Below are 11,427 nucleotides of genomic sequence, written 5' to 3'. Positions count from 1 at the left end.
ATATATATCGGTTTTAAGGAGGTGGGGAGCTGTGCTCCGACTCCCAAATATGATGTCTACCGGGATGAGTGTTCTAGAGAGCCGGAAGTTCTTCTCCAGTTTCGCAACCTCCTAACAAGATTTAATCTAGTGCGTGTATCAGTGACCAAAACACGAGTTCTGCACGTGAGACCTGACCTGCACTGGGGCTATTCCTGCAGCTGTCCCTTGTGGGCTCTTGAGACCACTTTTCCTGGATATCATTTTCTGCCTTGGACATCTGGCTGGCAGAGACCTAGTGTGTGGGTCTTTGTAAGCGGTTGGTGTCAGGCACTTTGTTGTTGTACGCTGTGATCCAGGGCACCTCAGTCATTACAGCTCCAGGATCTGTGTATCTCCTGAACACTGAATACGAAAGCATATGAGAGTGGCTTTCTCTATCGGTTCAGTGTGCATGGTGGTGTATTATAGCCCCTGGAGGTAAAATACCCAGAGAAATGCCCACCCTGTTCTCCTGCCGTACTGAGAAGGTGCGTAAGTCGGTAGTACCCTAGCCTGGCCACATATGTCCCTTCTCAGCTGATCTGGATGCTGTATTGCTGAGGCCTCTTCCTATCATATTTCCATTAGACTTCTCCTATTGAGGGCCCTGGTTTGCTTTAGGGTTCCCTGTTCTGTCTTAAGGTCTGCTGCTAAGCATGGGGAGGTCAGGAGCCAGGATACTGGAGCAGCATACACCCCCAACCGCACAGCCACTAGCTGGCAGACCTGGCCAGCCACACAGCAACCCTGCCTGGTCTCATTGGGGTTAGCCCTGTGTGCTTAGGACATGAGTTGCTGCTAACTTGCCTAGAGCTTCTGGCCATGCCACTCCGCTGAACTGTCTCCTGGAAGCTTTTGCATAATAGACACAGTGAGATGACAGTGGCTTTGTGTATGGTGTGCAGAATTTTGGTACAGTGAGATTGATAAAGTTATAAGTAGATCCTGCATGACGGTCCAATCTCCTTCCCAGACAAGGATATAACATCAATAGAAGCAGATTTGTTACTGCTGGGCAAAATCTGTTGGTGTCTGTACTCAGCTCAATAGAACTGAGGGCAGGCAGGTTGCCTAGAAATAGAGCCCCAACGTACCAAGAAAGACCATGAAAGGGTTCTGGTGGTGCTCTGTTTGAAGGAAATGTGTACTGCCAAAGCCTCTCCATATATAGACTCAGAAGAAAAAAAAAACACAAAAATCACAAGACCTGGCATAGATGCTGCCTTTTTCTGTTTCCTTTACGACAGTAGAGCTTGCAGTAGTGAGGTACCAACTCGAGAGGGTCATGGTGTGGCCAAAATGTCCCTGACAGGCTCCTCAGTTAGAACAGCTGGTCCCCAGGTGGGGGCACTATTGGGGAAGATTGCAAAAGCTTTAGGACATAAGGATTCGCTGACGTATACAGGGTCATAGAGGTTGGGAACAAGATCTAAATGTTGCTTGGTTTTGGGCTGAAGTTCTCACTATTCCTAGTCAGTGAAAGTATGAGGAAGTTGTTTCCCAAGCTCCTATGGTCTAACACCAATTGAGCCCCTGATGCTTCCCATTGTGATGCCCCTCAAATCATAAGACAAACAGAATAAACCCTTGTTTCCATAGGTATTTAGTCAAAACTACAAGAAAATGAATATAGGGTGTGATTGAAGAACTGAAATCCAACCTCCCCAGTGTATGGGACAAAAAGACCATGCGTACTGCCTGCCTGTGCAGCAGACACTTGAGGAAACAGAATGTGAATCACCTAACTTTCATCGTTCCAGTGATACCCATTCTTTTTTTCCCTGCCCCAACACATAAATATTTTGGGGCCCTTCTCCCAAGTATGGCTTTCAAGGCCATGTTTCAGAATTCACAAAAGAGACTCTATCAGCATGGTACTCACAGAACTCACAAAATAGAAGTTGTATTCTGCTCTCTGGAATTGTTTTAACCCTTTCAAGTCACAAGCGAAACATTTAATTCATACTGATTACATTAGAACATCTAGACAGACAGACAGACAGACAGACAGACAAAAAGGAAAAGAGAGGGACTGGGAAAGGCAGATACTAGATGGATGGGAATAGTGACCCATTACACTCCGTAAGTCTGTAAGTAAATGCATTGATCCAGATGTGGATGGTCTTTGTCAGCAGGCAGGCAGAGACTGTATCCCTGATAATTAGTTGGTTTTTGTATATTTTTCTGAGAGTCTCTAATGAAAGGAAGCCCTGTAGGAAGGCTGACTGTTATAGGCTATTTTCTGCCTACAGTATTTTATAATTAAACGTAATTGGTGATTTTTGGAGGAAAGGTTTATAAACATGTTTCCATACAATTTAGCGAAATGCAGCTTTATTGTATGCGGGGATGTCTGCACTCCAGAAACAAGGTCTAGCAGCTGCCACACATTCAACACTTGGGCCTGAGACCAGGAGGAACGTTTTCCGTGTTTTGCACAGAACACAGGTTCACCCATAGTGAACAGGAATCGAAAGCAGCCAACTAGACTCCTCTGGGCTGGACCCCAAATTCATAAAGGTGATTTTGAGGGACCCTATGCCCTAATGTTGCTGCTTTTCACAGTGAGCTGTATGACCCAGCTTTGCCTATTATGGGCTGTTCTCAGATACACAGGGGAAAGCATGCTGTAGAAACCGGGACCTTGTTGGCAGGTCACCAATGACATCCTCAGAGCACCGCCATGGGTCTGTTCTTTCTTATATAGGACACACTTGAGAAAGCAGAGTTGTGGCTCTCCTAACTTTCATGACTCTGGGGACAGCCACTACTGTCCCCTGCCCTACCACATAATCATTTAAGGGCCTGTTTCATTTACTGCAGTTGCTCCCACCTCCAGTGGAGCTGTTCCCTTTAGGCACATCAGTGTGGGGAGATGGTAACTCAAGAAGAGTCATGGTTCTATTTAAAGCAGGCATCTTTTTTAAAACTTACAGAATATTGAGAAAGAAAGTTTAGATTTTGTATCTAAGTCCATTAAATAGACATCAGAGAGAAAGTGTTTTCTCCCTTCCCACTCCTGGCCTTCATTGTGCTTTCCCTGGTCATTGTATCTCTCCAGAGGTATCCCATGCAAAGAAGGATTTGCTATGAGGAAGCCTCATTTTGCTTTATCTGCTTAACAATATGGTTGCAAGGCGAGTGCACATTTACTCAGCAACACCTGTCTCTTTAAGCTGCTGCAAATCACAGATGCATAAGCTGCTTTCCCTGGTCCCTGGTTGGTGGACAAAGGTGAGTTTAAATGGTAGAGCTGGGATTTGAACTCAGGTACCATGGGTCAAGCCCAAATTGAAGATGTCCCATCCCTTGCTCTGCTGAAAAGGAAAGATGATAGGACTTCCCAAGAGCAGCACTAGGCACAGTCCCTTTGTCACTAATACATAGTAACAGTGTATGCAAATGAAGTCAAACTCATGGTAACAATGTATACAAACAGAGCTCCCAAACTACAGTTCAGAGTTAAGGATGCTGACCTTTTGCTAATGCGTAGCTATACCAACTATCCACTGTTCCCTGAAGCCCTGCTGTAGCCCACTAGCCAGAAGAGCAATGGGGTAGCCATTAGGCACCTGAGAGGCAGAAGCATCAGATGTTTTGGGTCAACTCTCATTTTATTTTGAATAGAAACAAAAGTATTTTCTGGAAACAGAAAGGAGCAACAAGAAGAAGCACAAGGAACTCTTCCTCCTTCCCCAGTGGGACAGAAGCCCATTAAACACCTCCCTCCTGATGGAGACAGTTCACCAAGCAATGATGGGCAGTCTAGCATCTTTTCTGAGTCCCAAGAGAGACAGCACCCGTACTTCCTGACACCCAGAGTCCCTTTGTCTGTGTTTCTTTGCCCTATACAAGTCACATGTGCCTCTCCGCAGGAAGATGATACTGCTCAGATAGAGAAAGAGTTCCCCAAAGGTAAGGAGTGAGAGTGGCCATCCCCGGGCTCTTTCTTGATGCACATAAAAAAAAAAAAAAGCTCAGTGCCTTTCTGGGATGGTTCACACAGCTGGCATTATAGTAGTGTTGGGGGGCACAGGGAGAAAGAGCAGAACTACCAAGTAGACATAGTGCGTAGGCTTAGGCTCAGAAGACTGCCAGGAACACGGCAGACTCTGTGACTGAGCTTTGGAAGGTCTGGGGATCTGGGGCAGCTGCCCTGAATGTAGCATGCCCCCCAGCTGCCCAGGCCCCTGGCATGGATAATAACTAAGGGGTACAGTCCCTGACACATAACTACCACTTTACATGACCTCCTTGGGCCCCACAGTGTCCACAGGCAAGCAGCCCGTCTCCATTTCCCACAGAGGAAATAACCAAGTGGGACCCAGGAATCCTATCCCTGTAGATAAAGCTACTGACCACTCCTAGGTGCTGTAGTGAACAGTTCTGTGTGAAAAGACGGATGGACGTGACAGAGAATGAACTCTGGTCCCTAGTACCATCAGGAGAGAATCTGGACTTCTGATTGTTCTGGTTTTTTTTTTTCTTAAAGAACTTGGAACAAGGCAGAAGGACACATATGATATCATATGGTTTGGGGTGATAAAAGTTAAAGTGATTATGGTTATTGGTCAAAGTAATGTTACTGGGAGTTGGCTCTTATGTTTTGAGCCATCAATCAGTTGCAGAAGCAATTATTAAACACCTGTTGTGAGCTGGGTGCTGAGGTCAATACTCTCCGCCGTGGAGAAGGCACAGTGTATGTTGAATACTATGGAACCTGAGAATGCCCACACTCAGAGATGGTCAGGGCAGAGGTGTCTCTGTCCAGAATGATTCTAAGCCGGAACTTGAGATGTCAATGTCATTGGAGTCTTAAGATGAGACTGCAGGAAAAGACACACAGAGGGGCGGAGGGAAAAGTGCACATAACCAGAGCTCCAGGGAGGCCTGGGCTGCTTTGGAGAATTGTAAGAGGCCCAGGAGACCAACACCAGAACCAGGCAGGGACTTCCGATTCTTCCAGGACCCTGTGGTTTAAGCTGGAAGAGGCAGCCTCTATACCCACTGCAAGATTCTGGACTGCAGGCAAGGCCAAGACTTTGAAAGAGAAGAATCTCAGTGGGATTTATATTCCAGCGGACTGTCCCATGAGCTGTATGTGGACAGATAAGAGAGGGGCCAGGCTGGGGCTGAGAACCAAGCAGGAAAGAGAAAGGAGGTTTCTAAGGTGGGAGAAGCCACAGGAGTGGAGACATACTATATCTGGGAACAGATGCCATGAGCTTTGAGGAGACAGCATGCCCGGACCAGCCCCAGTGTTACCATTTTTTACATGAGGATGAAGGAGGAAAAAGATGCAAAGACCCTGGTTTCTCTGTGAGCTGGGGAAGAGGTGTTCACAGGGAGACACAAGAACCGTGCACTAGAGAAAGGGTCTCATTTTGGAAGAGAGGGTGCTGGCTAGTCACTAGACTTGAGATCATCTGGGCTACTGATTCGGCCTAAGGAGAAAGTGGGACAGTGAGGAAATCCTCTAGACGGAACAAGAGAAAGTACTTGAAGGCTGGGAGGACGGTCTGAACTAAGTAGTGTGATATTGGCAGAGAGTCACGTGACATGGGTGGTAAAAGCCAAGGGAGCCTGGGTCATCTGGGGGGGGGGGGGCAGAAGGATGTAGGGAAGCTGAATAGAGAAGGATCCAGCCAGAAAGAATACAGCTATAAATAATGGTAGGAAGGGCGTGGATGAAATGTCTCTGGTGTCCAGGAAAGCCTCCTCCTTGCCGCCGCCCTTTCCAGGCCCTATCCCTGGTGCTGTGAATACATGTAAATTAAGTAGTTGGTGGTACAGTGTGGTTAAAGCCTGATCCTAAACCCACCTTATGATTAGGCTGCAGAATGTAGGCAGCAGGAATGCATCCTGTCTTAGGAAGGGAAAGAGGGGCCCTGACAGTCAGGACTCAGCCTGGAGATGAGGATTCATGAGGCAGCAGAACCAAAGGCACTTAGTGGAGATCAGAGGCCATTTGGGGCAAGAAGATGCTGGGTTAGGACAAAGAAGGAGTTAGGTGAGGCTGGGGCTGAGAAGGTGCGGTGGAGAGTTCAGGAGTTCAGAGGGGGAGGGCGGGCTACGGTGATAGAAGGGACCTATCCTTGCATTTGCCATCAAGGCTGAGGCAGGAAGTAACCTGGGACAGCTATTCATTCTATTCTACTCACCCCAGAAATGGCCTCACCTGGGCTGCTAAGGGGTCAACTCATATTCCGACTCTTTCCGCAAGAGGAAACTAAAAGGGCCCCAGGAAAGGGGCCCCACCAGCTTTGAGAGAGAAACCCTTGATTACTTATGGGAAGCCAGTGGTCGACTCTAGAAAATTAAGGGGAGGGCTGCATAATTGAACAGCATCCCTGGTCATTATATCATTAGTGTGGCAAACACAAGACAGATTAATATGCTGTCTTGAAACAAGTGAACTGTAATAATTACACGCTTAACATGAAATCCAGACTAGAATAGTCTCCTCTCATCCTGAGCAAAGGCATTCTGAACACTGCAATCTAAGAAACACCTCCCTGGCCTAACTAGCCAGTCGTGGACTTGGGCTGACTGCCAGGGTGACAAGGGCAGCCGTGAAGGTCTGTGATGAGACAGGATCCCATGAGCTTAACAAGGTCCATTAATAACTCACTGGCATCTCTCTTTTCTAAACTGCCTTGTGTGTCTTCTTCTTGTGTCTGGGAGCTGGGCGGGAGAGCCGCTGGGTGCCCTCTAAATGGGCTGTAAATCTGCCTTCCTAGATTACACCTGCTGCGACTTGGTTGTAAAACTAAAAGAATGCAAGAAGCACGAGGACCTCCTTGCCGCTCCTGAGCCCTCACCAGCAATACCTTCTCCAACAGCCGCAGAGGAACCACAGAGCTCTGACCCGTTGGAAGGGAGTTCTGAGCCTCGGCACCTGCTGTCAAGCTCCATGACCTTGCAGGTAAAAGGCCATCAGCTCCTCCCCATTCTGCTGGACTCTCTCCCAGGGGAGACTTCTCCTGGGGAGTGTGGCATGCACCTTGACCTCACTTCTGCCTGTGACTGCAAGTCTCCCTGTCTGTGTCACTGGCCTCTCCCTAACCCTTTCCCACCTCTCTTCTGCTGATTGCCTCCTGGAGACAAGGACACAGGTGGCTCTGCCAGGTAAGAATGAGGACTATGGGTACTAGCAACCATGACCATAGCAATGAAAGAGTGCCCAGAGGTCACGTGGATCACTTCACATTGGATTTTCAAAAAAAAAAAAAAAAAATCCCTATCAGATGAGAGTCCCTATACACCCCGTAGTCAGATGAGGGTGCACAGTCTTTAAGAGATTCCCAAATCATGCAACCGTGAGTTGGAAGACATGGAAGAGTTTTCTTTTAGTTCCTCCTCTGATTATAGAAGTAACATACATATATCGATTAAAGGTTTAACATTTAAGAGGGCGGATGACCTCAGAGAAATGTGCCACCACTAGCATTCTGCATAGCCAGATGTACTTTTGGGGGAGGCCCTGGCCGTGGGGTGCACCTCTCCCTGGATGAGAAGAAAGCTCCATTGGCTCACCGCTGCAGCCCTGAACCTTGATGAGCCTGCGATAAACATCCAGGGTAGTCCCCAAATCCTGAACCACTAAGATGTCTGCAGAGGCACGGACAATGAAGCAGCAACCACCCTTGGGCCAGCAGCCCATTCTCAGGGCCTTTATCTCCAGCCTTGACCCTTCTCCAAAGCTTCTGCACATTCAGTGACTGTGCATCAGACACTCGGTAGCTGATGGCTCACATTGCCACAGAGACTCCTTGATCAGTGCAGCTGCCAGGGGCCCGTGCATGATGTGAATGGAGCTCAGAGTGTGTTCCTCTCTGAGCCCCCAGTGGCAGGAAGGGGACCAGGACCAAGGAGCACTTCTAGCCTGGCCAGTGTACCCAGCAAACCTGTGCTGAGCCCCTGCTGTAGGCAGACCCAGGACAGCGCCTGTGAGACATAACGAAGTTATTGAGATGTGGCATGTGTCTTCTTCTACAGCTTAGCATAGAGACAGCCATGTGGGACTCACTCTTGCACAAGGCAGTCTTTGAGAGTACCACGATGCTCTGGTTGGCCTTGAAGACCCAGTAGGACCTACTGGGAGTGGCTGCCATTGGCATGCTTTCTTACTAGAGCAATTTGAGCAGAGACATTCAAGGGCTCGGGAGTTGGTACAACGAACGGCAGCAGGGAGTAAGTGTGAGGTGTATACTGCTGAGCACCAGCACAGTGTTCCACTAAGCTACCCTGAGCCCCGTTGCTTATATCTGTCCAATAGGAACAAAAACGACTGACTTCCAGAATCCATGTGGGGATTCACAAAGAGAACGGGTACAAGTGACTTCCCCAGCATCTGCCATGGCAGCTCTGCAATGGTGCTTTGTGCAGGGAGCACAGGAGAGACTGCTGTGGAGATGGAGGGGATTCTGATCTCTCCTGGGATGCTCACAGAATCCCTCTGTCTCGCAAAGATGCCTACCCTTTTCTACCCAGGAGAAGCAGTTCCCGTAAGCCACAGATAGGACTTCTGAAAAGCCATTTTCCATGCCAGGAGGACCATGCATGTGCTCCTTAAGACTCCCCCTCTCCCAGCAGAAATGAGTATGCAACTGTCTAGCACCTGCATTCCAATCCCACCCATCTCTCTTAGAATGCCGAATTGCAGAACCCTCAGATTTGGGTTCCTCGGCAGTGAGTGGTTTGGCAGCGTGAATTCACAAGTGGGCAGATGTTGGTCGTTGGTAGTCAGTGACTTCGATGCTAGTTATTGCTTGGTCCTGCTGCAGTGGGGTCTGTGCTGCAGGCTGGAACTGACCTCCAGCAGCTTGTCATCAATGTTCCTGTACCATCTTTACACATGGGCATGGGGGGTGGGGATGATGACATGGATTTACACTGTGGCTTTTGCCCGCTGAGGGTTGTGTTCTTGATTGGCTCCGGCTGAGTAAGTGGGATGGATGTGTTGTTTCCTGGTCTCCCTTCTCTCAAAAAAATTAAATCTGAAATCTGTTCTTGGTCCCAATTAGGAAGCGCTGGAAGTCCGTAGACCTCAGTTCATTTCTCGCTCACAAGAACGGCTGCAGAAACTTAAGCACATGGTACAGCAAAGGAAAGCGCAACAAAAGGAAAACCTGGGGCAGAAGCAGAGCCTACTTCCTGTCCGTGCCCACAAGAAGCAGTTCACCGTTCCCCATCCTCTTAGTGGTAAGCTACAGGTGGCTCAGGAGGCCTGAGTAGAGGGGGGACAGGTATTCTCGGGCCTGGAGCCTGCACCGAAGGTTCAAACGATGATCTCGATCATCTCGAATGATACCACTGGCATGCGCAGACCTCAGCATCCTGAAGCCTTCTCTGGGAGCCAGCTCATTGTGAGAGGTTACATATGGGCATGCAACTCAGCAGAAATCACTTGGGACGCAGATTTGCCATTCCAGCTGGGAAAGGAGCTGCATCACTGTAGGAGCCAGGATAGCAAGTTCAAATTCTTGACTCCTAACGGATGTTTGCGAGTGATCTCCTCTGCCCTTTATAGATTGCAAAACAGACCTTGGGGCGAGAAGTTGACTCCAGCTTGTCTGCATCAACATTTGTCATCTTGAGACCTCTTCCTGCTATGAGCTCAGAGGAAGGATGGCCAGCTTGCCCAGCACTGCCAAGGCCAGGGTCGAGTCGACCCTGAGAGGCAGGACACTCTCCTCAGAGCAGGAGTTAGCAGGGACCTTTACTGGGACCAGAACTATGTGTGTGTGGGGGGGGGGGTGGGGGGCTGGGAACATGACCATGAGCAAGGCTGACCTCAGTCTTCTTCATGGACCTCATAAACAGGCCCTTGAACTAGCAAGAATAACAAGAGATGAAGGCAAAGACTGGAACATCAGAGCACTTACGAAGGGGCTGCCAACCCAAATCTTAAAATCTGGAGGCTTGGAGAAGCCTTTGGTTTATGGCTGTGAAAGCAGGAATGAGGTCTCTAGGAAAATGTCTTGGACCCCGGGAGGTGAAATCATGAGTGTGGTTCTGAGTAAAAGTCCTCTGGGGGAAATAACCATCTTCAATAAAGTGCAGCTTAGCAAGTTTACCAAGCTCTCAGGAGGAGGGAGATGCAGGAGACAGAGAAGAGGGCCTCTGTAATAGGTTCCTGTTAGACTCGTCTGTGGGTAGACTGGCTTCTTCCTGCCCTCCAGAGCACTTCAGGAGAACTGTCTAGAGACCCCTTGAATGCATTGTTGTTAGGCAAGGGATCTGGCAGGTTACCTGCTGCTTCCGTCCTGTGACACATTCCAGGATGATGAGAAACGAAGACAGCCAGAGAGATGTGCAAAGGGCTAGCCCACTGCACACTGGGTGTCTATCTAGTGTTCTAAGCTAGGTGCGGGCACAGGCTTAATCTAGATGTGTTCTCTAGGGGACCATTAAGTCTCTAGCTCAACAAAGAGCAGCTGTTTCAGGCACAGCTGTCTCAAGGCGCTGTGAAGACCAAATGGCAGCCACAGTGGGAGTAACTCCTTGGCACGTTCACACACACAAAGCACGAAAGATTTTACTTGGTCAAAGTGTTAGGCTACCAACACGGATGCCAACTGTGATAATCACAGCAAACACACACACACACACACACACACACACACACATACAGGATGGCACTGGAGAATCTCCATGTTCAGCCTACAGTGTGTGCAGGAAGCAGCAGAGGCCTGTGGCTGTCGGGAGCTTATTCAGTATGGCGATGTATTCGTTCACTTTATATCACTATAACAAATAATCCGAGGCAAATCAGCTTACAAGGAGAAAAGGATTGATTCAGACTCAGTTTTTGAAGTTTCAGTATCATCAGTAAGCACCATTGCCTTTCGGCGTACAGCAAGGCAGGAGCGCATCACGGTGAGATGTACAAAGTGGAGCAAAGATGCTCATCTCCCAGCAGCAAGGAAGAAAAGGAGAGAAGAGACCAAGATCCACAGTGTCTTTCAAGGGCACATCTTTAATGACCTGGAAATGCCCACTTTACCCCATCTCTTAAAGTCTGTGCTACCTTCCTGCAGCTCCAAGCTTGGGGCTGGGCCTTTCACACACAGGAAGATATACTACAGATCCAAACCATAGCAGGGTGGGTGTGGCTTTGGGCTCCTCCCCTTCCTGTATGGGAGGGGTCATGGCTTTTATATACCTATGTTACTTTCTTGCCATGCTGTAAGAAATTGCTACATATATTCCTAAAACCGTGAACATACATTCTTTCAGAGTTCTGGAGACCAGGGGTCAAAATAAAGGCACCTGCAGGGCCAGTCCTGTCTGGAGGCTCAGAGCAAAAGCATGCCACATCCTCTCTCCCAGCTTTGGTGGCTTCTGGCCATCCCTGGTGCTCCTTGGCTCATGCATGGTCCCCTGCAGCCTGCTTTCTTCCTA

At 48.7% G+C, this 11,427-nt stretch overlaps 1 protein-coding gene across 1 annotated transcript in view; it reads left to right on the top strand.

Moving 5' to 3' along the window:
- The window catches only part of CUNH10orf90 (chromosome unknown C10orf90 homolog), an 89,617-nt gene that overhangs the window by 54,151 nt on the left and 24,039 nt on the right, over positions 1-11,427 (top strand). The window contains exons 4-6 of the mRNA XM_050137403.1: positions 3,649-3,936; positions 6,762-6,946; positions 9,048-9,225. Of these exons, the coding sequence (XP_049993360.1) occupies positions 3,649-3,936; positions 6,762-6,946; positions 9,048-9,225 (651 nt within the window). The remainder of the gene's footprint in view (positions 1-3,648; positions 3,937-6,761; positions 6,947-9,047; positions 9,226-11,427) is intronic.

Source organism: Alexandromys fortis, unplaced genomic scaffold (genome assembly GCF_014885135.2).
Source record: "Alexandromys fortis isolate MF-2015 unplaced genomic scaffold, M_Fortis_MF-2015_v1.1 scaffold_3, whole genome shotgun sequence".
In the NCBI taxonomy this organism is placed as follows: domain Eukaryota; kingdom Metazoa; phylum Chordata; class Mammalia; order Rodentia; family Cricetidae; genus Alexandromys; species Alexandromys fortis.
Note: the sequence above shows the minus strand (reverse complement) of the source record. Positions and strands in the feature narration are given on the sequence as shown.